The following is a 27,883-nucleotide window of genomic DNA, read 5'->3' on the forward strand; positions in this document are numbered from 1 at the left end:
TTTCCCGTGTGTATTTGGTGCTTTTTATTCTTTCCATCAACGTCTTCAAATGCATCGCGAAAATGTGCTGTTTGTTCAAGAAAAAAATTCGTCGTGAATCCCGCTATCAGTGCAATGAATGTGATGTTGGTTTATGGAAAAGTGTTTGCCATACAACCATGTTTCAGGATTTATCATACAACAGCTAAGTTTTAACATCTTTTATATTGTATTTTTATTATTTAATTTAAATTTTGTATTTTCTTTCTTTCCTTTTTCTTGTCTTGTAAAAGTAAACTGTTTTTAAATTGCAACACGTGCATCATTTTACCCCACCAAAACACCGCGTAAGAAAGTTCACTTGAGCGAAAAACGGTGGCACTGGGGAGTGAATCACATAAATTTTACTCGGCAGTTAAGAGGTTAATGACAAATGTAGTAATGTTTATTTAAACATTAGCATTCTATTTTTTCATCAATAAACTTAGTAATATATTTGTAAAAAATTAAAGGTGTTCTATTTTTAGAATTCATTCAAAAATATAAAAAATTTATACTTTTTTTTTACAAAAAAAATTGCTATTTTTATCATATGAACAATAGATTTATCAAAATAAATAAACGTTAAAGAAAAGAAATGTTTTTTATCATATCATGCAATACGAAAATTCATTTTAGAATTACGAGGCACATCCAGAAAATAAGTTTCCTTATTTTTTTTTTAAAAAAAGAGCTCGTACTTTCAGGAGCATATTTATTGACAACAAGTACAGCAATGCTTCAGCTATTTTTCAACATAGCCACCACCAGAATTGAGACCCTTGTCGTATCGTGGGATCAACTTTTGTATCACTCTGTCGTAGAACTCTGCCATCTGTAAATGGAACCAGAGTGTGACAGACGTCTTCAGCTCTTTGTCGTTGCCAAAACGCTCACCGGAGGACAGGAATTTTTTGAGGTGCAAAAAGACATGAAAAACGTTCGGAGCAAGATCAGGGCTGTAGGTGGATGATCAAACAGCTCCCAGCTAAATTTCGTCAAAACAGCTGCTGTGCGTCGAGCCGTATGTAAAAGAGCATTGTCATGGAGGAGCACAACACCTGCAGTAAGCATTCCACGCCTCTTGTTTTGAATGGCACGTCGCAATTTCAGCAGTGTTTCACAGTAACGGTCAGCGCTTACTGTTTCACAACGTGGTTCCATTCACAGGCGGCAGAGTTTTACGACAGAGGGATACAAAAGTTGAACCCATGATACAAGTGTCTCAATTTTATGTTGCTATGTTGAAAAATAGCTTAAACATTGCTGTACTTGTTGCCAAAAAATATGTTCCTGAAAGTATGAGTTCTTTTGTTTAAAAAAAAATAGAGAAACTTATTTTTTGGATACGCCTCATAAATTCTAATAAATAAAAAAAAACTGCAATGCCCACAGAATGAAAGTAGGAAAAAGTTTAGTCGTAATTAAGTAATATAAATTCAAATTAAATATTTTAATTGAAGAAAATTTATAGGTTTTAAACAAAAGCCTAAAATAAAAACAAAACTGTGATAGTTCAAAATAAAATTCAATGCTTATTTTGTAATGTACTTTATTATTTTATTTTATTAATTATTAGATTTTTTATATCGTAAACATTTTCCTTTTTTTTATCGAAAAAGATCACTTAAGCAACAAAAAATTGAAATCTAAACTACAAACAGTGAGCAGTTTAAAAATTCACGTTTTCCGCCATTTTATGAATTTCTCAAGTTGCAATAACATTGCATTTAAATTAGGGATGTAACGAGTATTTGGCCCTTCTGTGAAAAATTCAGTTGGTTGAATGATCAGTCAAATATTCGGCAGAATATTTTTTAGAAATGTATTTTTCTAAGTTTTTTTTTATTTTGGAATTTTTATAGATATTACTTTTTTTTAAAAAAAAAAATTATAATCAGACAAGTCAATTATGTCATTTTTTCGATACTTTGAAAATTCAGAAGGATTTTTTTCCATTTTTTGCTGTTTTTTATTATAACCCAGCATTTTAACAGAACGTCTCATAGTATTAATTTATTATCACTCTTTCCCTGTACTGTAATATAAATAACCCAGTAGCATAGAAAAGCCTGATTTTCAGTATTAAAGTTTTGTTTCTGGAACTAAGAAGAAAAAAAAAATTCTGTTTTTCAATTTTAGGCATTTTCATTATGACTCGGCATTTTTTTAAAAATTAAGTTACTAATAAAAGTTATTTTATACCAATTTTTCTTCTTCTAAAATTATGGCAATGAGAAAATTTTAAATTGCGATTTTCAGCATAAGATTTTCATTTAAAAAATTAATAACATTTTTCTAACTTTTTATTTTCTTTAAATAAAATAAAAAATTTTTAGACGTTTTTATTATAATGCAGTAATTTTTAATAGCATTTCTGTTGACTTAATTCTTTTTTCTTGGCTTTTTCTGGTAATTGGAAAACTGAGATGTTCAGCTTTAAAATTTTCTTTCCAAAATTAAGATTGATTTTTATGTTCTCTGTTTCGCTTTTCGACATTTTCAAAAACGTTCTTAATTGGCCTTATTTTTTAGAGTTAATTTATGAATACGTTTTTCCAGGAAATATTATTCTGAGCATTGAAATTTTAGTTTCAGTGTTGCTATGCTGCTAAAAGATTTTGCTATTTGGCCCCAAGTGTACGGCATTCAGTCGATTTTTTTTTTTCTTCTTTTTTTTTGCTGAATATTTGGGTTTTTGACCAAATCACAATTCATTACCACATTCGTTCAAATCACATTCGTTGCGGAAAAAAACGAAGGAAAAATAACTAGGATTTACGATAAAACTGCACCGAAATACCATCTCAAAAAGTGATTATTTAATTGTGCAATTAACAATCACGTGTCGTAATAACATCATAGTTAAATAACGGGATCGTCAAAATCATGTGAATATAGAAATAATTGGGGGGAAAATTACCTATATTTATGCTGAACTCAGCACGAATAAAGCGTGTCAAATGCACGATTTAAAATTTGCATGTCGTAATTGAATACTTGGAATTTTTTATGATACGTGGGAACGCATAGCAATAACTTCCGGAAAAAAGAAAGAATTGCCAAAAAAAAAAGATAAAAAATCACTTAGATTTAAGATGAAATCGTCACAAATAAAATTCACCAAAAAGTGATTATTTAAATGGCCGATCTGAAACTCTCGTCGTAATAAAAATTCGGGATTTTCGAAATCACGTAGAAAAGCGGAAATAACTGTTTAAAAAAATCATTTATATTTACGATAAAATCGGCTTAATGAAAGCGCGTTAAACGTGATGACTTAAAAGTGCGATTAAAAATTACCATTTTTTAAATTTTTTTTATTGTGCTTAGAAGCTCTCACGGGCCGCACTTCAGTAATCGAAGGGCCGCATTTGGCCCGCGGGTTGCAGGTTGTGCACCCCTAATTTATACACTTTTTAATGAATATTAATTGAAATTTAAAAAACTGAAATCCCTATACAATATATTAAGACTGAGGAATATGCTAAGATTTTTAAAAATTACGAATTTAATTTTTTTCTTTTAAAATTTTTTAATTAATTTTATTTTAAATTATTTTTAATTAATTTTATTTTTAATTATTAATTAATTTTAATTTTTTGAAGACTTTGCTTTAGCTTACTTATCTACAGATTGGCAAATGTAAGAAATAGTGATTAAGTAAGTTTAGAAATTAAAAATGATTTTACTGTTTTACCTCTCAGTAATATTTTAGGAGTGTACGTATTTTTAAATCCGTGATGAAAAATAATCGGCAGATGTTCGAATAATCTGCAGCGCAGTTGCCCTACTAAAGGACATCTGCTTCAAAAGTAATCCCTGTATTTTCTTTAGTTTGAAGCGCTTTTTTCATCCTAGTAAGGGCAACAAGATTTTATTCTTGCCGATTGTACATAAAGAATTTTTATGTGAAAATTTGAAATACAATAGTGTTTTTGATTTCACAAATTACAATGCAATTCCTGAAATATTCATGGTAAAAAAAAAGTATTTAAAGAAAAAGGGTAACAATCAATTATAGTATGTTTTGATTTTATTTTACCATTTAATGTTGAATGTTCAAAATAAATTGTTTGAATTATGTACATAATTTTTTTTTCTTTGGAATTAATTTTTTTTTCCAATTATATTTGACAGATTTGCTTGGCAGTTTCTTCTGTTTCCTGGCTAGCAAGTTAACATTTCAAGATGTTGTAGACATTGGATCTGGTGATTTTGAATCCATCACCAGAATTCGAATTCCCCTGCAGAATTATTTGCGTGAAAATGTGTTTAAAACTGAGAATCCACAGCCTTCTGATTATGATGCAGTTGTGCAAGCAATTTTAGCTAATGAAGAATTGAAAATGTTGAATTTCTTGGTAAGTTTGCATCTTATTATTTTATTACCTTCTCTGCAACTTTTTATTTTAAAATCATACTTGTACTAAATTTTAAATTATTTTCTGCTCTTAGTTAACTATCAACTAAAAAACTTGAATCTTAAAGCCCATCAAAAGCTTATCCTTCGAGACTATTATACTCCTAGATGAAAATATGTGATGTGTAATTTCAAAAGCATCTTTAATCATCAAAATAGCAAAAGTGTACAATATGATCTGTTTTCTTTTTAAGGATGTTATTCCTTAATAACTGAATATAGGCAAACGTTGAATCTATATTTTTCACAAAAATAAATTGAAGACACTTTTGAATAATAACTTTCAATAGATATTTAAAAAATATCTTGTATTGACTTTAATAAAGTTTCAAAAGTAAAAATTATATTAAAAATTGCTATTCGGCCTAATTTTCAGCTCGTAAAAAAAAATAAGAAAAAAAAACTTGAATTTTCATCTAATGATTGGATTTTCTCCGCTGGAACTCAATCTTAATGGTTTGAGTGGGTGACCTCAAATAAGCTAATTAATTAGTGCAGATGATATTTTAAGTTTCAAAATCAGACATGATAATGCCCTGCTTTTGACAGATTTGGATTCCTAACCCTTAAAATACAGTTCTAATAATATAGGAAATAGAGTCCTAATACTTTGGTTAGGGAAGTGGTCCAAAGCTTGAACCTTGTAATGTTTATTTTACTTTTTGCATAGTTTGCAACATCTCGGGAATTTTTTGACTAACTGAAAATTTTTTGCATTAAATTATAAAATTTGTTCAAAGATTTATTTTATTTAAAATAGACAAAGGAATTTCTTAATTGCAAGGTATATAAATTTTTACATCATTCTAAAAAATATTTTTTTATGTGTCAAAATGCAAGATTTAAATACAATTGGTTAAATAAATAAATAAATTCCCAAGAAATCTAATTTTAAACATACAACTTCTTTAAAATTTGATTTCTCAGGAACTATTTGACCAATTTCATTTAGATTTTGCATTTTGACAAAGAAGATTACATTCTTTAAAATAATGTAAAAATTTGTAAGCCTTATAATTAAAAAAAAATTTCGTCTATCATTAAATAAAATAATAATAAATGATTGTGTACAAAAATGTTTCAGTTCGATTAAGGAATTCTCGAGACGACGAAATATGCAAAAAGTTAAATTAACATTAACAGGTCCAAACTTTGAACTGCTCACCAAACCATTAGGACCATATTTCCCAGATTGTGCAAAAAATTTAACATTAGCAGGTCCAAACTTTGAACTGCTCATCAAACCAAACTATTAGAACCATGTTTCCCAGATTGTTACTATCTCCTTTATTTCGGGGATAAGAAATCTGAATCCGTCGAAAAAGGAGGATGTTTATTTAGAGAAAGTAGGGTTTTTTCCGATTTCCTGACTTAAAATATCCTCTGCACTAATTAATTAGCATATATGAGGTCCCCTCACCCTCGAACCATTAAGAATGAATTTTAGTAAGTGAAAATCCAATCATTAGATCAAAAGTTATTTAGGGTAGTTCTTTTTTTGCGCATTGTACATTCAAACTCTTCAAATGGAATGGTTGTTAAAATAAATTTCAATTAAATTTGTTATGCAAGAATCAAGTATAAATGGAAAAAAAATTTCTATAACATTAAATGTAAAAGTAAAATCTTCAGCAGTTAGCAGGTATGCATTTAGCTGTTATAAAATTTAAAAATTATTTAAACTGAGTTGCACAATTTTTTTATTTGAATGTTATTTTATTTAGCTGCAAGCAGAAGTTGCTGAGAATGAATGTGCAAGCTATGTTACAGCTTTTAAAGCACTTATACGGGAGAATATTCACAAAGTATTCGATGCATTGCTTGGTCGTTCTGGTAAGAAGATATATAATCATGTGTTATATGTATTTAAATGTATTAATTCTTGTTTGTCACATTATTATTTATGAATTTGTTAAAAATTCTTTCGAAATTTTGTCTTTCAATCAAAAGAAAAATGTTTTGAAACAATTTTTTTTTTACAGTTTCAATCCTTTAATTATTCAGTTAAGATATGGATTATGATTAATTCCCTGTATTTTTACTTTCTGGCTCCCATACATCAAAACTTTTTTTTTTTAATTATTTTCCCGATTTTTGATTAGTACATTGTTTTGAGAACTAAAAAAAATGAGATATATATATTTTTAAATCCTTATTCCTTTCCATTTTAATTTCAAACCTTTTTTTTTTTCGTTCAACATTTATATTTATGTAGTTTAAAATTTTAATTTAAGGGCTCAAAATATATGCTATCTGAATTTTTAGGTATTTCATAAAAATAAAAATTACACTAAATTTAGTTTTTGTTTTTATTAAATTGACTTTATGCCATGCTCCTGTATTATTTTTTTTATCAAACATTCAGGGATGTGATTCTTCCGCGGATCCGCTGATTTCCGCTTTTTTCCATATCTTCCGCTCTTTTTTCATAAATTTCCTCGCGTAAAAAATTTTTATGCAGTAAATGATATTTTGTAGAAAAAATTTTTCTCCCGCGGAGCGAAAGTATTGAATCCCCCAATAAACCTTTCTTCACATGTCAATCTGCTGGCTGGGGTTACAGTGGTTGACTTTGGTAAAACAATGCAGTCTCCTACTCCACTACTCTCATCTTTTCAGGGATGAAAGACTTTTTAAAATTTCCGACCATGTTCCAAAAACTTTTGGGGAGNATAATGTAATCATTATCCGATTGGCTATTGAATTCATATCATTTTTTTTTTTTTTTTGCACGTTTAATGCTACAGTTATAAACTTCCTCTTTTTTGTGTTTTTGTCAATCACATCCCTGAAACATTTTAAATTGTTATAATTAAATTTAAACTGTTTAAAATAAAATAATTAAATTTTTTGTGTAGAACCAAGCATTCTTCGTGTTCACAAAAGAAATATTTTTAATAATCAAAATTTAGGAAGTATGGTTACTGTGCATCAATATAAATGTATAAATATATCATTTTTAACTAGTAAAATTAGCTTATAAAAGTATGCTATGTGCTATGTTAGAATTAAGTGTTATACTTACTATAATTATTTTTGATTTAATTATAAATTTATATTGTATATTGATTTAATTTTTCCAAAAGAAATAAGTCTTTTTAAAAGTTATTAAGCATTTAATAATATTTTAAGTAGTTTATATTTCTAATTTGTAGACATACCTTCTGGCACAACGTATGGACAACATGTTGCTAGAACTTGTAGAGAACTCTTTGAGAAATTCCTTCAATTAAATTCAAGATATTCGAATCTTGATGTAATTGCTCTTGAGCGTGTATTAAGAAGACAACTGGTAAGATATACGATACAATCTGTTAATATACTATACAAAGAAATTCCTCAGTTTGCATTTATTTTTATAGATTATTTTTTAATGTATTATTCAGTAATATGGACTCTTTAAAAATAAACTTTAAAATAAATTATTTAAAAAAAAAAAAAAACTAGTTTCGGCTTTTCTTCACCTTTCTAACACCAGATTTCAAATTCTTAGCTTTACTTAACTTCATATTTCCTTCTGCTTTAGGATTACATTACAGTTTCAATCGTACACAGTAGTTAATTAAATATAATACTATTGCTTTTGTTTTTCTAGCATTTTATAAAAGAAATTAAACCCCATTGAAAATAATAAAATTTTAAATAACTGCTAAAATCTATTATGTATGTGTATATTACTTGGTATCAATTGTGCGAATTCTACATTTTAAAAAACATGAAAAATGCATTATGCTTGTGATTATTGTGATAGACTTACATAAATGCTTGTGATTAGGATAAACATCAAATCAAAATCATGATTATTAACAGTAAATATGCATTACAAAAATTAATTTCATAGTTAAAATGAGCTAAATATTTTCATACATTTCATGCTTCATTGCAGGCTACTGAAAATAATTTTTCTTTTAGAGAACTATTTGATTTTTCAGATATCTTTATAACAAATTTTATATATTCTATATTTTAAAATAATCTAACGTGGTAGTTATTATTTAGAAAAATTATTTAATTGCAAATTATTTTTCTAGGAACCTTTATCCCAGTTGGTTGATCCTGCTTATCAGTCTGTAGTGCGAGTGCTTATCTTCTCTTCACTCTATAGACTTACATCTGGTTCGAGAAATGCTATGTCTACATCCAGTGATAGTTCTGAACCGGCTCCTTCTAGTAGTACTGATGCTAATAAGAAAAAAGATGAGAAGAAAGCTGAAAGCAGTGAAAGGCCACCACAAAGAGAATTCACATTTGGCAACCATGTAAATGTATGTTTTTGAATTCGAACTCTCACTTTTTTCGAAGCACTCAATTCGTGACGATTCCATTGTAATTTTGCATTGTTTGGTGATAGGTCAGCCGCATTTAGTTATTTTTTACTCCTTTAGCATAATTTTTCTAATTCAGATATTTTTAATGTGGTGTTATTATGATGTTCGAATTTAGATATTGAGTGCAATATATAAAATTTAACAGGAGTACAAAATTAAATAGGGGTATTTCATAGTTTCTGCAATTGACTCCATAATTGCAAAATTAAAATAATAGTTTCCTGTTTTGGTTAAGTGGGACACCATGTGATTTTTTTTTAAATATTTTTTTCTCTTTTATATAATATTTCTATTGTCTTTAATGCCAATTTTTTCTTGTATTGTGGTGTTATATTTTTTAATTTAAATAAAATATACAATATAAATTACATATATTAATTTTTTGTGATTCACCGTATATTTTGACCATGACACTGTCAGTACATTCTGCGATGTTAGACTGAAGTTTCTTAAACGCATATCTGAAAAATCTGGAGAAGTCAGAGAATTTTATTTTTCTGTTTAAGTAATGATCCTAGTCCTAAATACAGCTTGCATTTTTTACTATTACTTTATGTTAATTCCCTATCCTATTTACCCTTCTAGTTTACATTAGGCTCACTATCCTAAAAGGGTTGTGCATCCCTTTTCTTATAATTAAACATATGCAAATTATAATTTATCTTTCGTGTATGTAAAAAAAAAAGTTTCTGAGATGTTGAAAAGAAAATTTTTGACTGAATTTGCTCATTTTTATCCAAACTATAGAAATTAATAGAAACTTTCACAATGTAATTAACAGTTAATTTTACCTAATTTGTAAAGATGAGTTTTAAACTACATTCACATTTATATATTTTTCTCTTGATGATCTGTTTTGCAGGTTGAATCAACCGGAGATATTTTTTCAAATAGAAATCTTCCAAGGGGTGCTTTTACAGAAGGTTCAGAAGATGGAGCAGCTCCAGCTCTGGCAGCATTTGCTCGCATTGCTGAACAAACCACTGCTTTACTGAGAGGAAATAATCGAAATAATGACAGCCGCCCTACCGGTGTCAATCTGGTTTCGATCCGGCCTGATTCATGGGCCAGCTCTATACCACAAGTAACTTGTTACTTATTTTTTTAAAAGAAATTTCCAGTTTAAGTTCATTTTTTATTTCAAATATAGCAAGGTAAAGTTTGTATTTTTCAATTTCAATTCTTAAAATATAAAATAATTAAGTTGAAGGAATAGACCACTGTAATTGGATTGAGCTTGACTGTTTCTCTTTGTCTCAGCTTTTGTTATTGAAAGCCAAGAAAAAAGTTCAACTGGTTCTGTTACGTAGCAAGCCTTTCTTGCAGAGAAACAAGTACTCTTCAAAACCAGTATTTGTTTAAATTTCTTACAATGTTGAAATAAATGTTTACATTTTGGCTTTAGGCTCGATCACAAAGTTAACTTCATTATGTCACAAAATTAAAAATCAACTAGTTGTTCATTGACAGCCTCCTCAAAAGTGAATGCTAGGAAACCAAATAAAGCAAGAGATTTTTGTGTATTTAATGCACTGTTTGGGAAGGTAAAAAGACCAGTTACTCTCAGACAGTTTGGAAAGTGTTAGTTTGGTCATTGAGCAGTCTATTAAGACATTGCTCTTACCATAGGTGAAGAGCTAGGGGTTTTGAGTTTGATCCAGGCTGTCAGTGTGCTTAAACGTTAAATCTGCCTCGACTGTAAGTTCTGCAGTTGGTTGTTATATGGAAGTCTAGAGACAGGAATGCAAGCTCAGGCGCAACCCATGTCATCTGACCAGATCAAAATTACATGGTATTCCTACCATGGTCATCAAGGCCCTGTAAACAGAGCTATGTGTTTGGCCATCGTTGGGTGATATGTAAGTTAGTATATAAATGTCGTTGGCAAAAAATTTTTCACTACTTTGGTTTTCTCATTTTCGGTTTTTTTACTTTCTTATTTTTCCCTCATGCCAATTTACTATTTTTATATTAATGAGGAAAAAAAACTTTAAGATTTAAAATTTTCAAAAAAATAAGTATTTTTATTATAATCATGACTTAAAAAGCCATAAAATATTGAATACTAAAAGAAAACAAAAGAAAATTTTAAATTCCAAATAGATAAAACTTCTTTGAAAAAAAAGCGCTAAAGAGCAGCAAAAATTTCTAAAAAAGTAGCAATAAAGGAAACGAAGAAAATAAAAAAAATATATGACCACTGAAGCCGACGTCTTCAGGGGGTACCGGCCCCGGTAGCCATAAAACAAAACCATTTCGATTGAGGGAGAAGCAAATGCCTAAATTAACTCCCTCAGTACCCCGATGGTTTTGTATAGAAGTCCAGGAAAAAAACATGAAATACAAATAACCAATTTAGAAAAGAAACTCATACAAAATCATCAGAAAATAAAAACTCACTTAACCAGGTCAAACAGCGATTTCACAAGCAAGCCGAATGAAAAGGAAAAACTAAAGAAAACAACTCCCTCTATTACAATGCGCAGATAGAAAATAAAAGAAGTCAAGTTTTTTTTTTGTTCATTTTCAAGATTTGCATTAATTTGTTACGTATCTTTTTCTTGGCTTCTTTTATTTTCTATCTGCGCATTGTAATAGAGGGAGTTGTTTTCTTTAGTTTTTAGTGTTTCCTTTTCATTCGGCTTGCTTGTGAAATCGCTGTTTGACCTGGTTAAGTGAGTTTTTATTTTCTGATGATTTTGTTTGAGTTTCTTTTCTAAATTGGTTATTTGTATTTCATGTTTTTTTCCTGGACTTCTATACACAGAGATGAGATTCTTCCGCGGATTTCCGCTTTTTTTTAGATTTTTCCCTTTTTCCCGCTAATTTCCGCGGAAATTTTTTTGAACAAGTTAAAATATTTTATGAGGAATTTAATTTTCCACGGAACGAAAGCATTGAAGTCCTCCCTCTGAACTTTCTCAAAAAATCATTTCCTTGGGATAAAACTGTTTGACCTTTATACAGGGATGAGATTTTTTCGCTTTTGCCTTTCGAATTTCAGCCTTTTTATCAAAAACTCTTAATTCTCTAAATGTTTCGTTTTNTTTTTTTCTTTTTTTTTTTTTTTTTTTTTTTTTTTTTTTTTTTTTTTTTGAAAATTCAATCGTTAAAATAAAATAATCATATTTATTTACGATTTTCAAAGATAAACAAAAAATTCAAACTACATCCTAGCTGCTAACCCTTCCGTATTTTTACTTATTTTAACTATTTTCTCTTCACAGAAAATAAGATTTTCAATTTTATTATCAAACATCGCTTCTCGTATTTGCCTGATTTAAAAGTTGGACGTTGCGAGTCTTATTCAGGAGATTTAAATATCGTACATTGCGATTCTTATTTACGAGATTTAAAAATCCAATATAGCGATTTGTATTTACGCGCTTTTAAAACCCTAAGTAGCGATTTGTATTCACGCGAGCTTAAAATCCTATGTCGTGACTCGTTTTTGCGGTTTTAATTTCAAACATCGCTTTTCGTATTTATACGAAATCCTATCCAATATAGTAATTTGTATTTACGCTTTTTAAAACCCTATGTAGTGATTCGTATTCATGCGAGCTTAAAATTCTATGTCGTAATACGTTTTTGCGGTTGTAATATGAAACATCGATTTTCGTATTTATATGAAATCCAATATAGCGATTTGTATTTACGCGCTTTTAAAACCCTATGTAGCGATTCGTATTCATGCGAGCTTAAAATTCTATGATTTGATACGTTTTCGCGGTTGTAAAATCAAACATCGATTTTCGTACTTAAACGTGCTTTAAAAATTAGACATTGTGATTTGTATTTGCGCGATTTGAAAATTATGCATCGTGATTCGTCTTTACGTGCTCTAGAAATTATGCATCATGATTTGTATTTCTGCATATTTTAAAATTCTGTATAGATTTTCATATTCGCGTGATTTAAAAGCCTCATATCGGGATTCATATTCTCTCAATTTAAAATTAAGGCATGTGATTAATATTTATATATTCATACAATTTTAAAACTAATCATCAGGATTTATTATCACATGGTTTACAAGTTTAAAGATCTCACTCTTTTTGTCAAATTTGTGTGTGTATATATATATATATATTCATTCTTGGATTTCCGCTTTTCTACTTTCTGACTATGGTTCTTTATACAAAACTATTCTTTATACAAAATGGTTCTTTATACAAAACCATTGGGGTACTGAGGGAGTTAATTTAGGCATTTGCTTCTCCCTCAATTGAAATGGTTTTGTTTTATGGTCACCGGGGCCGGTACCCCCTGAAGACGTCGGCTTCAGTGGTCATATTTTTATTTTTATTTCCTTCGATTCCTTTATAATATATTGAATTAACTCTTACAGTAATTTCTGGGAGAAAGACTACTATATGGTGATTTCATTTTCTGTGAGTTTTGCAAAAAAAGTTTCCCAATCAGTATTGATATGTTTAAAAATAATGTTTGCAAGCAAAAATTATTCTGAAAGAGCAACCAATATCAGATTATTTATTAATATGAAATTACAATAATAATAATAAATTTCGGCCATACTTTTTGTGAGTACAGCCTGCACATAGGTACTTTTTTTCTTCCTAAAATTACTAGTATGCAAATTTTTAAATCTGCAATATTTTTCAGTTATGTTTACAATATTTTAATTGTGTTTAAATATTTTTTTAAATTAGTAACTACCATATATGTTTAATTATTACAGACATAGAATTCTTCCACAATATTCCACTTTTTTATGATTTTTCACCGTATATTAATTTTTTTTCTTCTTTTTGCCCGATTACATATCTTTGAACCACTGTATAACTACAAAAAGATTTTAATTTTGACTATTCAATTTAGGCAGCCTATGAAAATACTGTAGAATCTAATTTATATAATTTTTATTTTGTGACTTGTCCCTTATGATAATCAAAATAAACTATTTTACAGGATTGGGTACCAATTATTGCAAGAGATGTCCAACGTCAACGAAGACAAGCTCCTCAAGCACCATTTAGTAATGCCTACTTAAGTGGCATGCCTTCCAAACGTAGAAAGGTGAGTAAAAAGTTATCTGTTAAGAGCTTGTAACATTTTTCTCTAGATTAATAATGTATATATATACTGTAAAGTTGAGCCTGCATTATTTGACACCAAAGGCCCAGGATAATCAAAGATACTACGTTAAATCCTTTTTCTTAGTAAAAAGGTAAGTTGCTGCCACAAGTAGTTAGATTCACTCTGAAGTAAGTCATTAAAAAATGCGCTTCTTCTTTCTCAATTTGTAATTTGGTCTCTTGTTTTGTGTGTCACACACAGATATAAAAATTTTCGGTCTTTTGACTAATTTTTATCTTTTTAAAAATCTAACACTGAAAGAGGTCAAACAAGATAAAATTTCCGAAGTTGTGAGTAAAAAAAATTCCGGAACTTAATTTTTAACCGAATCATTTTTGGTGGCGAAAAATAATCCTTTTTCTTGTTTCTGTTGCACTGTCTATGAAACAGAAGAAAAACTAGTATTTTAGTTGGGCTATTTTTTTTCTTTGATATAATTTAATCAAAATCATAAATTTATATCAAAAAAATAAATGGGTTAAAAAAAACTCTAAATTAGGCAAAAGCTGTGACAAATAAAGTTTTATTTAATTTTCATTTCATAATCATAATTAATTGCAAACTACTCTCTACAATTTAATACATATATATTCATTAGTTAAACAATTTTTAGATTATTAAGATCATATTAAATATTTTTATTTGCCTAAAAACATAGCTAAAAGCCCCTTTTAATTATAAAAATCCCAGTTATGAGAATTTTCGCAACTGTTACCCCTGTTCTATATTAAGTTCATCAATATTAAGTCGCAAACACCTATCTCAGATTATTGATTACAAACCTGATTTACACTGTAATTATGATAAAATCAAACATTAAAACATACTTTTTCCCAATCTTTCAAAAAATAAATTATTGTTACAATTAGAATTTGATTATCTTCCATTAATGTTGCTAAACCAATTGATATAACTTAATAAAAAATATAATATAAAATAATAAAGTGCTAAATATTAACTAGTCAGGTTTAGTGTATATAATTTCTTTATCACTTAAATAATATAGTTTTATAATGTCTGTATAATATGTACCTTTTATAAGTTTTGCTATTGAATATATGTCAATATCTAATGGATTATTTAAATTTGATAAAATTGTTTTAAGTTTCTAAGTTTTTGGGTTAACAAATGTGTTTGTGTTAACTATATGACAAAAATTTTAACTAAAAAAAATTAAAACTTTTCTGCTTCAAATTTTCTATTTCAAATATTTGAAATTCAGTTATACATAGGGTATCCGCACACTTGGAAAGTCATGAATTTCAGTATTGAACAAAGCGTATCATGAAATGTCATGATTTTTACTATTTTTTTAAAAAAATCATGGAAAGTCTCCGAAAAATCTAAGTTTTAAAATGGAATCCCCTCCCCCAATTTCATCTTGTTCCAAATATCTAAATTCCTAATAAAATTACCACTCAATCATATTTTATTAGAATATAAAATGATTTTATCATGTTCTTAAAAAATTATGGTGTTCTTTCAAAAAATGAAGAAAAAAAACATCATTTCTAGAGCGAATTATCTTTTAGACTTCTGTGATGTAAGAATTTTTATTATTTTTTTTAATTTTATAAATTTAAAATTATAGTTGAAGCAAACTAGTCTTTGCTGAGTTTTTTTTTATTCTGAAATGAGAACAGAAAAATCAGGAGTATTTCTTTCCTTTCTGATGAACAAGAAAGTATCTTTAGAATATAATTCTGCAGAAGAAGAAAAATTTTTGCTTTTGTATTTTTTTCAGCTATATTATTGTTTTAACTCTTTCTTTACTCTGTTTTTTAAATTTAAAATCTATAAATATGAAGATGCAGAGTATAACAGTTTTGGTTATACCTATCATTTCAATTAATGTTATTATAATGCTTTTTTAAATTTATTTTTGCGTTTTTGTCGGAATAAATAGTAACTTCGTTAAGTCATGAAAAATTCTTGGAATTAGTCTTGGAAAATCATGATATGTCATGAATTTGAAAATCTAAAACGTAGCAGATACCCTGTATACAATATTTTTCTTAAAAATTAAAAAAAGAAAATTTGTAATGCATTCATGTTAATACGTATTGTTGTAATAATGCGTGTAAATAAGTATTGCTATCTTTGTTTTTCAAGATAATGTCCAATGATACTCCGGCACTATTGGAACATTCTCAAAGCGCATTGTCCGATATGCTTCTTCAAGCCATATCAAGTGCTGATGTCAAACCACGAACTAGTATGGAAGAAGTGAAGGCAGATGTTTCTAAAGATCCATCATTGCAATCTTCATTTAATGAACATATGAAGCATGCAATTCAAGAAAGATTGCAGCGCGACTTGGACTATTGCTCCGACAAATTTCCTAACTCTGAAAAATACTATAACATTTAATTCCTCTTTTTCTTTTATGGGAATACATGTGAATTATATTCATTTTAAAATTATTTATGTATTGCATATAAGTGAACATGTTTTGATTTTGTTTATTATCTGTGACTTGTGATGTTTGAATATTTATTAGTTCCCTAATAAAATGTTAGTATGTGATAAATATTTTCATAGCATGTTTACATTTTTTATAAAATGTTTAACTAAATTTCTGATTTGCAAAAGACAATTGCTTTAACGTAGTTTTTTGCTGTAGATTTTATGTCCAGTTCTTTATTCAAATTACTTATTCTCAGAATGTAACAAATTCAATCATTTAGGTAAACAAATTGTTCTTACATTGTTATGTGTATTTTCAAATCATTCAAGAGGGCATTTAGGGTAAGAAAGCCTAGATTTCCGTGTAGACAATAAGATGATATAGTATATTATTCTATACTCAGATGCAACAAACTTTCCAAGCACCTATCTAAAACCATTTACTAAGAAACAGTTTGATTCAAAAATTTCACTTTTCATAAAAAGTGTAGCCTTTCACCATAATGCTTCATTCTCTTCGATTGTATGCACAGCATTATTTAATGCTATTTATGTCTTAGTAAACAAACAACAATGTGCATTTAAAATATATTTGCAAAAAACACATCAAATTTTGGTTGTTTATCTAGTTGGGGGGAAAATTTATATTAAACTCAGTGAAAATATTAATTTTGATGAAACTTATGCTATATTAACAAAGCTGTAGTATATATATTTAAAAGTAATCTGTGTTAACTGTAGAAGAAAAAATTTGGTTGTAGAATATAAAACGTTTTAATCCTAATTTGCTTCGTATTAAAATTTCAATATGAAAATATTTGTTACTTTGGAAATAAAAAGAGAACTTAAATATCCATAACAGTTAAAAACCAATATTTTTAGTTTTAGTCCCATTACTTACTTGAGAATTGCTTAAATACTTGCCTCACATTTTAAGAATTGACTTTTTGGATGAGATATACCAATTTTAGATCAATATATCGAAAAAAATATATTTAAACTGACTCTAGCTTTCAAAATTATTATTATTTTCAGAATTAAGAACCTAAACAATTTAAGGGCATATTGTGAAATAATGGTTGAAATAGCCATTAGCCACTGAAAAAAAATTATAAGACTGAGTGCTCTTCATTTTCAACAGAATGAAAAGCAGCAAGTTAAAGCAGTATGGTTAATTCTTTAAATTGTATTGGTTTAAGCCTTTTAAGTAGTAAAATCTAATAAATATTCAGTAAGAATAAAAAAGTATCTTAAATCTATAAAAAAAAATAATAATTAAACAATTTTTTTTAAAGTCCTTGTTGCTTTATTTTATATACCTCTGATTCTCAACTTAACATTTACAGAACCATGTACAGTGCACAAAATGAAAAACGGATCACCCTAAATAATTTTTGATCTAATGATCAGATTTTCGCGTACTATAACTCATTCTTAAAGGTTCGTAAGGGTGATATCAAGTATCGTAATTAGCTGGGGCAAACAATAATTTAAGATACAGAATCAGGCCCAAAAATGCACTTTTTCTGAAATAGTTTTTTTTTTTTTTTTTAAAAAAACAGATTTGTCGCCTCTAAACATAAGGGGTAGTGGCAATTTGAGAAATATTGTCCCAATAGTTTAGCCAGGAAAGCAATCAAAAGTTTGGACCCCTTAATGTCTATTTTATTTTTTAAAAAAAAGATTTCAAACACCTGTTTTCAAACTATGTTCAATAATGCCACACGCAAGTATTTCGTTTTTAAAAAAAATATTAGAAAAAAAAATTTTTTTTTACTAATTCTTGCTTTTTAATTACCTATTATTAAATCATTGAAAAAGTGGGAAAAAACGAAAAAGCATTTTTAACATGAATGTATAATTTTGAAATGATAAATCTAGCAACGAGAAAAAATTTAAGACTTAATATTGATTTATTTCTTTAAACTTTGTAAACTAACCCATACTAGTTGGTATCGTGTTGTTTAAATAGTAGAATCTGTAAGATTAATTAAAAAAGGATTTAACAAAAATTCATAAGCATTTATAATGCCTAACTTTGACAGATTTTTTGACATGCCTAGACTATTTTTAATTTGTATAGGCAGGCTGTGTTACTAAGAAAAATAACTTGAACGACCAGAGTTGGAAAAAAATGTTGATTAATGATAATTTAATGATAGCTGTCAAAACTATGATTAAATTTAATATTATTTATTTAACTTTCATCAATGCTTAAAAATTGCTTTCATCAATGCTTAATGCTTATTTATTGGGACAATCTAATCATCGAAGAAATAAAATTGTGATATTTATTCAGGGTCTGCTGATCAGAATCTTAAAGACAAGGCCACAATTTGTCATTTAAATAGCATCAAGTGTGTAACTAATTAATTTATATTGAAACATATGTTCTATTCATATTTTTTTTTAATAAAATTAAAAAAAACTTTCAATGCACTGTAAACCTTATAATTGACAAAATAAAACTCTAAAAACAGCAGCCTGAAGAATATCTATGAACACTATATAAAATTTATCCCATTGTAATAAACTAATTGTTTATATAAAAAAAAAATCAAGAAATTTAAATGAGCTAACTTTATGCATGACCCTGCTAATTTTATTTTATTATCTTCAAAAATAAATTTACACAGATAACAATTTTCATTTAAAAGTTTCAATAACTTTTATTTTGTCAAAGACATATCAGCAATAACTTTACATAAAAACAACAGAAAAGTATATATAAATTCTTACAAGATTTCTTTCATTATAGAAACATAAAATCTAAAAAAAAGATTAGATGATGCATAATTCCATGCTAGTTAGCAAATTATTCCATATGGTTAAATAACTTATAATTTTTGCTTTCAGCTTAGAAGCTCATCTTTAAGATGAAACATATGTCAAATTAAAAGTCATATAAAATACTTTTTTTTTAAACAAAAATATATCGATCAAAAAATTTATTTTTGCGGTCACAGATTAAATCTTCATAATCACATCACCTGCGAACTTAGCACTTAAAACATATATTATAAACTAACTGGCATCGTAAGTTATTTTTAACGCTTCTTTAATATACAATGTCTGAACTTTTTCATTTTAATTTTTGTAAATAATTTGTATGCACTTTGGCTTTTTAAATTTGACTACTGAAAATTATAAGACAATTAACAAAAAGTGTATTTAAAAAACAGTATTTTCAACCACCTGTGTTGAAGGTCTCTTTTTAATAATGCTTATTATGACTTAACCTTTTGCTTACAGCAGGTACAACTGATAGAACAGAATAACAAAGATAATATTAAGCACCTAAAAGGAAAAAAATAATTAACACTTGACTCTCTATAGTGGCAAGAACTATGAGGCGCTTTTAAATATGTCAATAAAAGCATAAATAAATCACGTTAAAATATATGCAAAAGTCATTTCTGAACAAATTATTTTAAAAAAGAATTTTATACAAGTGAAAAATTTAACATAAAAGAAATTTTTTTTTAATAGCTAACATAATTTTAACCGATTGCTAAACTTGTAAATAACAAAAAAATACTTCAGATATGTAGTGAAATTTAAGCATTTTAAAAATTATTCATTAATTTTATTCTTTTCAATAATGAACATATAATATTATGCAATACTTTTAGTACTTCATATACATTATCAGTGATCGTAATTGAAAAAAATATTATTTAATTTTGAATGATAACATAATATTGAACTTTGATCCTGAAAATTGAAAAATATTAGAGAAATTTTCCTTTAATTTGTAAAAATAATACAATAAAATTAAAAGAAAATATGAACAACAAATTATAAGTTTTTTGGTTTCATTTGATTGCTTCTGTCACCTCGACAAGTAGGACAATACCATTTCCCCTTGGGTTTTGTTGTTAATCCAACACACGAGAAATGAAACCATTCTCTTTCACAGTCCTCATTGTCACACCCTATCATTTCACCATATGACACTTGATCACACAGGCAATAAGTAGGCTCATCAGGATCTATTGGAGGCTCTAAAGTGGGGGCTTCAGGCTCTTTTTCAACTTTTGTTTTTCTCTTCTTCTTTTTCTTGGTTTTACTTGTACTGGGAGCAGGAGCAACTTCTTTCTCTTGACGCTCATGTATAGAATCATCACGTAACGATAAATCGGTGTGACGTTGTCGACGAGATCTTTTGGTCGGCCTTTCTGGAGGTTCATTCTTTGTATTGTCGTTCTGAGCTTCATTTTCTCGTCCCAAATCTAAATTTAAATTAAGATTATCATAAATAATAGTTAAGATTGGAAAAATAAGCTAGGGTTCATCAAATAAATCAATAAAATAAAAATAAAAACATTTTTAATATCACAGAATTAAGATTTTAATGATTTTCGGCACATTTGTAAAACCTGCTTTAGGCATGGAAAATATAAGGTTATTGATTTTTTGCACCTCCTGTTTCTGAGAATTTTGAAAATTCAAAAATTTTTTTAAAGAGTATTTTTTATTTTATTCATTAAAATGCTCTAAGGAACCTAAAAAGCTTGTGCAATTTACAATGAATCAGAAAAAATATAAATAATCCAAAATATTAATTTATCACTTGATGAATAAAATTTACATCCCTTAGTATGAGAGATGAAGAAAAAAGATAAGTTAAACTTTTTTTTTTCTTTCAGCAATAAGTTTAAACTTTTATCATCGAATTAAAAATAATTAAATTGCTGAAAATTTAAATAATTCCTAAATATTATAAGCCATCTATCTATATTTCATAGACACTAAGTAAATAAAATTGTAAGTGGTTTTATTTTTAGAAAAATTGAACTATTTACAGGATATTTTTCTCAAATAACTCTCTTGACTCTAAAGTCCATCTTTAATGAAGAAAATTTTAAGAAATTGATGCTTATGTTAACTAAAAATCATCCAAATTATATAGAATTTATTGATTCATTTCAATATTTTTTGTCCTGTGTTATATAAGCATATTTATTACAAATAATTTTGTTTCTTCTTTCTTTTCTGCTGTTGTGCGAACAATTTTAATATATATTAAAGTTTTAAACATGACTATACAGTAAATTTAAAAAGTTTTATAATATTGACTTTTTCATGATTAATTCTCAAACATTTCTTTTTTCCTTTTCATCAAAAATAAGTTTCGTTGAATACTTCCTATTTCTGTTTGAAATTGATAATAAACTATGATAACTGATGAATTGCCTCAGAAAAAAATTTTTTCATTATGAACTCTTGAATAAGTATACTGCCTAGCTCTTTATTTTTTATGCATATAAAAATCTATTTGAAAAATTAAACTACTAATTTTTACACTTAAAAAGCTGTGTGACTAAAGCTAATCACTGACAGTCCAATTTGTCCAGGGAAAAAATAGTTTTAAAACCAAAATAAAGCTTTTTACTTTATTGCAAATCATTTCTTTTCAAGAACTATTAAATTAATATTGCCTTCAGTAGTCTTAACACCATTGCCTAAACATCATAAATCCTTGTTTCACTTATAAATTTTATAACTAGTGAAGTTAAGAGAAAAAATTTTTAAGTACGCACATACCTAATTTCATGCGATCTATTTCTAATTGTCTCCCTTTGTTATCAATTATATCTTGGATTACTTGAACAATTTGTAGTTTCTTATCTCCTAAATCTTGAGTTTGAATAAGAGCTCTCTGAACTTGAAGTAAAGTTCTCTTTCTGCTGATAGGATCTAAATCTCTTGTCAATGTATTTTGGAAATTATCCAGATCTTGAAGAATTTCTAAAAAATAAGAATATCAAATAAATAAATCAAATAAAAATATTATTTTTGTGATATTAAAAAAAAAAAAAAAAAATTCGTTTTAAAGTGTTTTTACGTAACTACATGGATAACAAGTGACAAATAATTAAACTTGTATTCAATTAAATAAATTGCATTGTTTAAAAAAAAAAACATAATTTAGATGAAAAAATTATATTATTGTAATTCGTTTGAAATAAACTGACATTTAATTGAAAATAAGAGTCTACAAATGTTAAAAAATGTTGCACCTAAAAAATGATTACTAAAAAATTTAACCTATTTTATTATTTAAACTGTAAATATTAATATTTTTAAGGATCAGGCTCTTAGAAATTTTGGAGTTTTTGTAGACTCCCAAAGAAGAGTGTAAAAAGAAATATTACGATCAAATTTCTTTTAAAAATTAATTATAAATTACTCTTAGAGATAGATTTTATTTACAGTTACATGAGACAGCAACGTTAACATTAAACACAGATTTTATATTTTACACCACTCTTTATTTTTTAGTTCTTATTCATCTTTATTAGTTTAAATCACATGTAAGACCAGAAAAATCAAAGTATTACAATTAGTACTATTTATCTTTTGGATGGTGATTTTGCATTCAAAGAAATTTTATTGTAATTCAATAAAAAAATGTTACGATAAAATTTCTCTTAAAAATAAATAATCAATTACTCTTAAAGGCAGGTTCATTTACAGTTATTTAGAAAATGTAATTCAGAATAAACCTGTCATAATGGTAATTTTTTTAAATTACAAGTTACTAAGAAATATTCCAGCAGCAATGAGAAAAAAAATTTGGCACTTTCAATTCATTCCTAGTTTTGATGCAATAGTCTTACTCAATTATTTCTCAGCAGCACTAAAATTGTTTTTTAAAAAATGATTTTTTTTAATTAAAAGAATTTTATAAATCAAAAACTCAGATAAAATAATAAACAGNAAAATGGCGGGAAAATTTATCGAAATTCGTTCCGGTTTTTTGGTTTTCTGATTTCCGGATAACGGGTTCTGTACTGTATAAGTATATTTATTTCTAAATATTTTAATTACAAATAATTCTGTTTCTTTTCTGCTGTTGTGCAAACAATTTGAATAAACTTGAATATATATTAAAGTTTTAAACATGACTTAAGATTTACTATACAGTAAATTTTAAGTTTTATAATATTAACTTTTTCATGATTAATTCACTAAAGTTTCATTTTTTCTTTTCATCCAAACTAAGTTTAATTAAATACTTCCTATTTATGTTTGAAATTGATTATAAACTATGATAACTGATGAATTACATCAGAGGTTCCACAAAAAAAAATTTTTCATTATGTCTTGAATAAGTATATTACCTAGCTCTTTACTTCTTCTGCATATAACAATCTACTTTAAAAATTAAGCTACCATTTTTTACAATTAAAAAGCTGTGTGACTAAAGCTTCTCACTGACAGTCCAATTTGTCCGGGGGGAAAAATAGTTTTAAAAACCAAAATAAAGCTTTTTACAAGTCATTTTACTTTATTGCAAATCAATTATTTTCAAGAACTATTAAATTAATATTGCTTTCACTATTAACACCATTGCCTAAACATCATAAATCCTTTTATCACTTATAAATTTTATAACCAGAAATTTGTAAGCATTGAACATACCTAATTTCATGCGATCTATTTCTAATTGTCTCCCTTTGTTGTCAATTATATCTTGGATTACTTGAACAATTTGTAGTTTCTTATCTCCTAAATCTTGAGTTTGAATAAGAGCTCTCTGAACTTGAAGTAAAGTTCTCTTTCTGCTGATAGGATCTAAATCTCTTGTCAGTGTATTTTGGAAATTATCCAGATCTTGAAGAATTTCTAAAAAATAAGAATATATAGCTTCAAATCAGATAAAAATATTATTTTTCTGTAATATTAAAAAAAAAAAATTCAATTAATTTATTGAAGTGTTTTCACATAACTACATGGATAACAATTGACAAATAATTAAACTTGTATTCAATTAAATAAATTGCATTGTTTAAAAAAAAAACATAATTTAGATGAAAAAATTATATTATTGTAATTCGTTTGAAATAAACGGACATTTAATTGAAAATAAGAGTCCACAAATGTTAAAAACTGTTGCACCTAAAAAATGATTACTAGCAACTTCATTAAAATTTAACCTATTTTATTATTTAAACCGTAAATTTAATATTTCTGAGGATCTGGCTCCTAGAAATTTTCGAGTTTTTGTAGAATCCCAAAGAAGAGTTTAAAAAAAATATTACAAATTTCTTTTAAAAATTAATTATAAATTACTCTTATAGATAGATTTATTTACAGTTACATGAGACAGCAAAGTGAACATTAAACACAGATTTCATATTTTACACAACTCTTTTATTTTTAGGTTCTTATTCATCTTTATTAGTTTAAATCACATGTAAGACAAGAAAAATCAAAGTATTACAATTAGTATTTATCTTTTTGATGGTGATTTTGCATTCAAAGAAATTTTATTGTAATTCAATAAAAAATGTTACAATAAAATTTCTTTTAAAAATAAATAATCAATTACTCTTAAAGGCAGGTTCTTTTACAGTTATATAAAAAATGTAATTCAGAATAAATCTGTCATAATGGTAATTTTTTTTAAATTACAAGTTACTAAGAAATGTTACAATGAAAAAAAAAAAAAAAACAATTTCGCACGTTCAATTCATTTCTAGTTTTGATGCAATAGTCTTACTCAATTATTTCTTAGCACTAAAATGGATTTTTTTTTAATTAACAGAATTTTATAAATCAAAAACTCAGATAAAATAATAAACAGTTAGTAATTAAAAAGAATATAATAATTGAAGTCATTTATATTTCTAACTTAAAATGATTAAAAATATTCAAACAAAACTAGTACCTGAATGAAACAAAATAGTACCTGAATGATTGAAATTATAATTGTTTCAATTAAAACTCGATACCTTCATGAATTTTTAAAGACAAAGGCCTAATTTCTTATTTAGATAACAAGTAAAAAATAAATTATTTAGATCAAGAAACAGAAAAAAAAATCAATTTTTCTAAATTATTCTTAACAAAGAAGTCTTTCTTCATTATTTATGTATCCTAACAACATGTTTAATGTGCCTTAAACTCCTCTGCAATCAAATAAACTAAATTATTATAATTGAGATATGTTTATTAAACTGCTTAAAGTTCCGGGCCGGTTTTTTTCCATGCTTAGTCACTTCTTGTTATCCTACCTCTCTCTTTCTTTTTTTTTAGTCTATCTTGGCCATTAGATACAATAATACAATACATTGCCCCATCTCATTATTTCTAAGGAAAAACCCTTAATATTGAATGATATCAGATATTTAAAAAAAAAATAATAATAACTACAAGAATGTATTTATAAATTATACAGCATAAGACTATTCTTGATGGAAAACCATAGTTGAGTAAAAAAAAAATTTATTTAAACTATGTCAATTCTTACTATAACCCATGAAGAATCTTGGCCTCCCTCATAGCACATTTCATAGTAACTTCTGAAAGCTTAGCTTTTATTCTATAATTTATAACTCTCATGAATTCATGTTATGATGTAATTAAACTTCATCTGACCATTGTTTTTTTTTAAAGTCTTCTAACACTTTTCAGATATTTTCCTCTAAATGAATTTTTTTTTTTTTTAATCCATACTATTCTAGTAATCTACCACATTTACCTTTTATGATGTTTACAAAATTTTTGTATAACTTCAATATATCTAGCATTATATAGTTATTATATTCTGCTTTCAATTCTTAGGTTTAAAAAAATAATTCAGAAGAAAAGAATTTCAAATGTAGGCATAATAAATATTTTTATAAATACTAGTTTGTTCAGCATGGAAAATTGCATCAATGGTTTGCCAATCTATTGAGGCTTCTCCCATATCCTTACAACAAAAATTGATACAGTTTTGTTTTCAGAAAATGGACCGGCTGTAGAACTTCAATAAATTTCATTAAATTTGTTTACTAGCTTGTAGCAAATTAATGTATCAATCCCATATGGTTTATTTATTAGTTGTGTTACCAAAGAAGATAAACCGATTATTAAAGTAATTTATTTGATTTTATATTGTAGTCATGTTATTAAATTATGCTTTGTTATAAAGAGTATTTGCAAAATGATAATTTTACCATAAAAGTATTTGCAAAATGAAAGAAATAGGTTTTTATATTTGAATTTGTGTGGAAAATGGGTTCAATTTAAGAAGAAAAAAGAAATTGAAATAAAAATTGCTAAGCTGCAAATTAATAATGATACCAAACATGAAGGAAAATAGTTACAAAAAATTATAAATATAAGACTACAATTATTAATTAGCAATCATTTTTTTTTTCTGAAGTAAAGTGAATGAAATGTTACGAAAACATGCTTAACAAGTCATAATTTTGTATTCCTACTAATAATCCAAATTAAAACATTACTGCTTTAAACCTAAGTTTACAAGAATTAATTTTTTTCACTTAACGTTTTAATATTGTTATTGAAGCGTTGATTTATTAACAACATTAAATACATTATACAACTAATATATAATAATTAAAGATAAACGACTGGAATTAACATGATTTCAAATTTTCAAGTATGTAATTAAGCCTTCAGTTTATGAAAAATATGTTCGATTATAATTAAGTATCGAAAATAAAAAAAATAAAAAACACTGTCAGCCCTCAAAAAGTTTGATATTAAAAAGATAATCTTTACCTTGGTATTTTAAATCAAGCTCTCGTAACTGCGTTAAGTTTCTTTGAATGTCATCAGGAATATTTTCCACAAAATCAAGATAATCCTCTATGTATACAGCTGAATGCATTGCTTCAAGAGCAGCTTGATTCAGCATCTTATTTGGATCAGACTCAGATTTCTGTGAAACAAACATTTTAACAAAATTAAAACTATCTAACGAAGAGAGAAAATTATAATTTTTAAGATACCATCATATGAAATTTTAGAAATATGAAGACTTTAGGTTATATTAATTAGTTTAATGTAACCAGTGTCATTTTGAATCCAAGCAATAACAACAAAATATACAGAATTTAGCATTTTTTGAAATGCTTCCGTCTGCTTATTTCTGTTAGGAAACTTTTTTTCTTCTTGAAGGTTTATAGTTTCAAGTATTCGCTTTACCTGAACTTTAAGAATTTAATTTTAAATTTATTTCAACTAATTCAATCAAATATTATGTTAAAAATTGTTAATAAAGTCAATTACAAATTTTTACTTAGTTTATTTCTGTTCTAAAAAAATAAAATGAAAATATAGTTTTTTGTTGACTGCCACTGCAACCCAACTCGTTTTCATCGCATTTTTTGGAAGTGGCATACAGTAAATTTTGTTCAGGCTTAGGGTGCCTTTTTTTCTCCAAATTAAAAACCTTTTATTCAAATTAAAAAATGGTAAGTTTAATCTACAACTATATGTTATAAAATTTTCTATCAATAATTTATACTAAGGTTGTTTCAACTCTATACATTCATAAGAAAATTAAGTTATGCATGTCCACGTGTAAAATGATCAAATATATTGTTTACGCTTCGTAAGCTGTATTAGTTTTTTAAATTTATGTAAATAATTGTAAAATAAAGCTAATTCTTATCAATATTCCGGTTGATTCTCTTCCATAGGGTAACCTATTTAACGTGTCAGCTTAGCTCTAATCGAATGCTTTATCTTTTATTGAAATTATTCCTATAATTCTCACTAAAACTTCTGTGAAAATAGTTGTGTTTTAGTATTAAACTATGTAATCTAGCTATATTTAACCATTGTATGGCCAAGGTTTCTAAAT

At 26.8% G+C, this 27,883-nt stretch overlaps 3 protein-coding genes across 4 annotated transcripts in view; 2 read left to right on the top strand and 1 right to left on the bottom strand.

Annotated features, from left to right (window-relative positions):
• Window positions 1-16,401, top strand: part of LOC107443611 (large proline-rich protein BAG6) — a 59,525-nt gene extending 43,124 nt beyond the window's left edge. For both annotated transcript variants that reach the window (XM_043046875.2, XM_043046878.2), the window contains exons 20-26: window positions 4,159-4,382; window positions 6,166-6,274; window positions 7,597-7,733; window positions 8,473-8,706; window positions 9,632-9,853; window positions 13,702-13,809; window positions 15,982-16,401. In XM_043046875.2, the coding sequence (XP_042902809.1) occupies window positions 4,159-4,382; window positions 6,166-6,274; window positions 7,597-7,733; window positions 8,473-8,706; window positions 9,632-9,853; window positions 13,702-13,809; window positions 15,982-16,239 (1,292 nt within the window). In that variant the 3' untranslated portion in view covers window positions 16,240-16,401. The remainder of the gene's footprint in view (window positions 1-4,158; window positions 4,383-6,165; window positions 6,275-7,596; window positions 7,734-8,472; window positions 8,707-9,631; window positions 9,854-13,701; window positions 13,810-15,981) is intronic.
• A 2,517-nt stretch (window positions 16,402-18,918) lies between these two features.
• On the bottom strand, window positions 18,919-27,168 carry LOC107443612 (inhibitor of growth protein 1). The gene is made up of 3 exons (XM_016057537.3): window positions 26,797-27,168; window positions 23,704-23,907; window positions 18,919-20,507 (listed from the first exon to the last, which is right to left on the bottom strand). The coding sequence occupies exons 1-3, from the start codon at window positions 26,969-26,971 to the stop codon at window positions 20,074-20,076; spliced, it is 813 nt and encodes a 270-aa protein (XP_015913023.1). The 5' UTR covers window positions 26,972-27,168; the 3' UTR covers window positions 18,919-20,073.
• Window positions 27,169-27,252: 84 nt separating this feature from the next.
• Window positions 27,253-27,883, top strand: part of LOC122273752 (ribosomal protein L37A) — a gene marked incomplete in the record, with an annotated part of 5,275 nt that continues 4,644 nt past the window's right edge. Inside the window, 1 exon segment of the mRNA XM_071184160.1 lies at window positions 27,253-27,491. Within this exon segment, the coding sequence (XP_071040261.1) occupies window positions 27,489-27,491 (3 nt within the window).

The sequence above is a fragment of the Parasteatoda tepidariorum genome, chromosome 8 (assembly GCF_043381705.1).
Source record: "Parasteatoda tepidariorum isolate YZ-2023 chromosome 8, CAS_Ptep_4.0, whole genome shotgun sequence".
NCBI classification, from domain to species: Eukaryota; Metazoa; Arthropoda; class Arachnida; order Araneae; family Theridiidae; genus Parasteatoda; species Parasteatoda tepidariorum.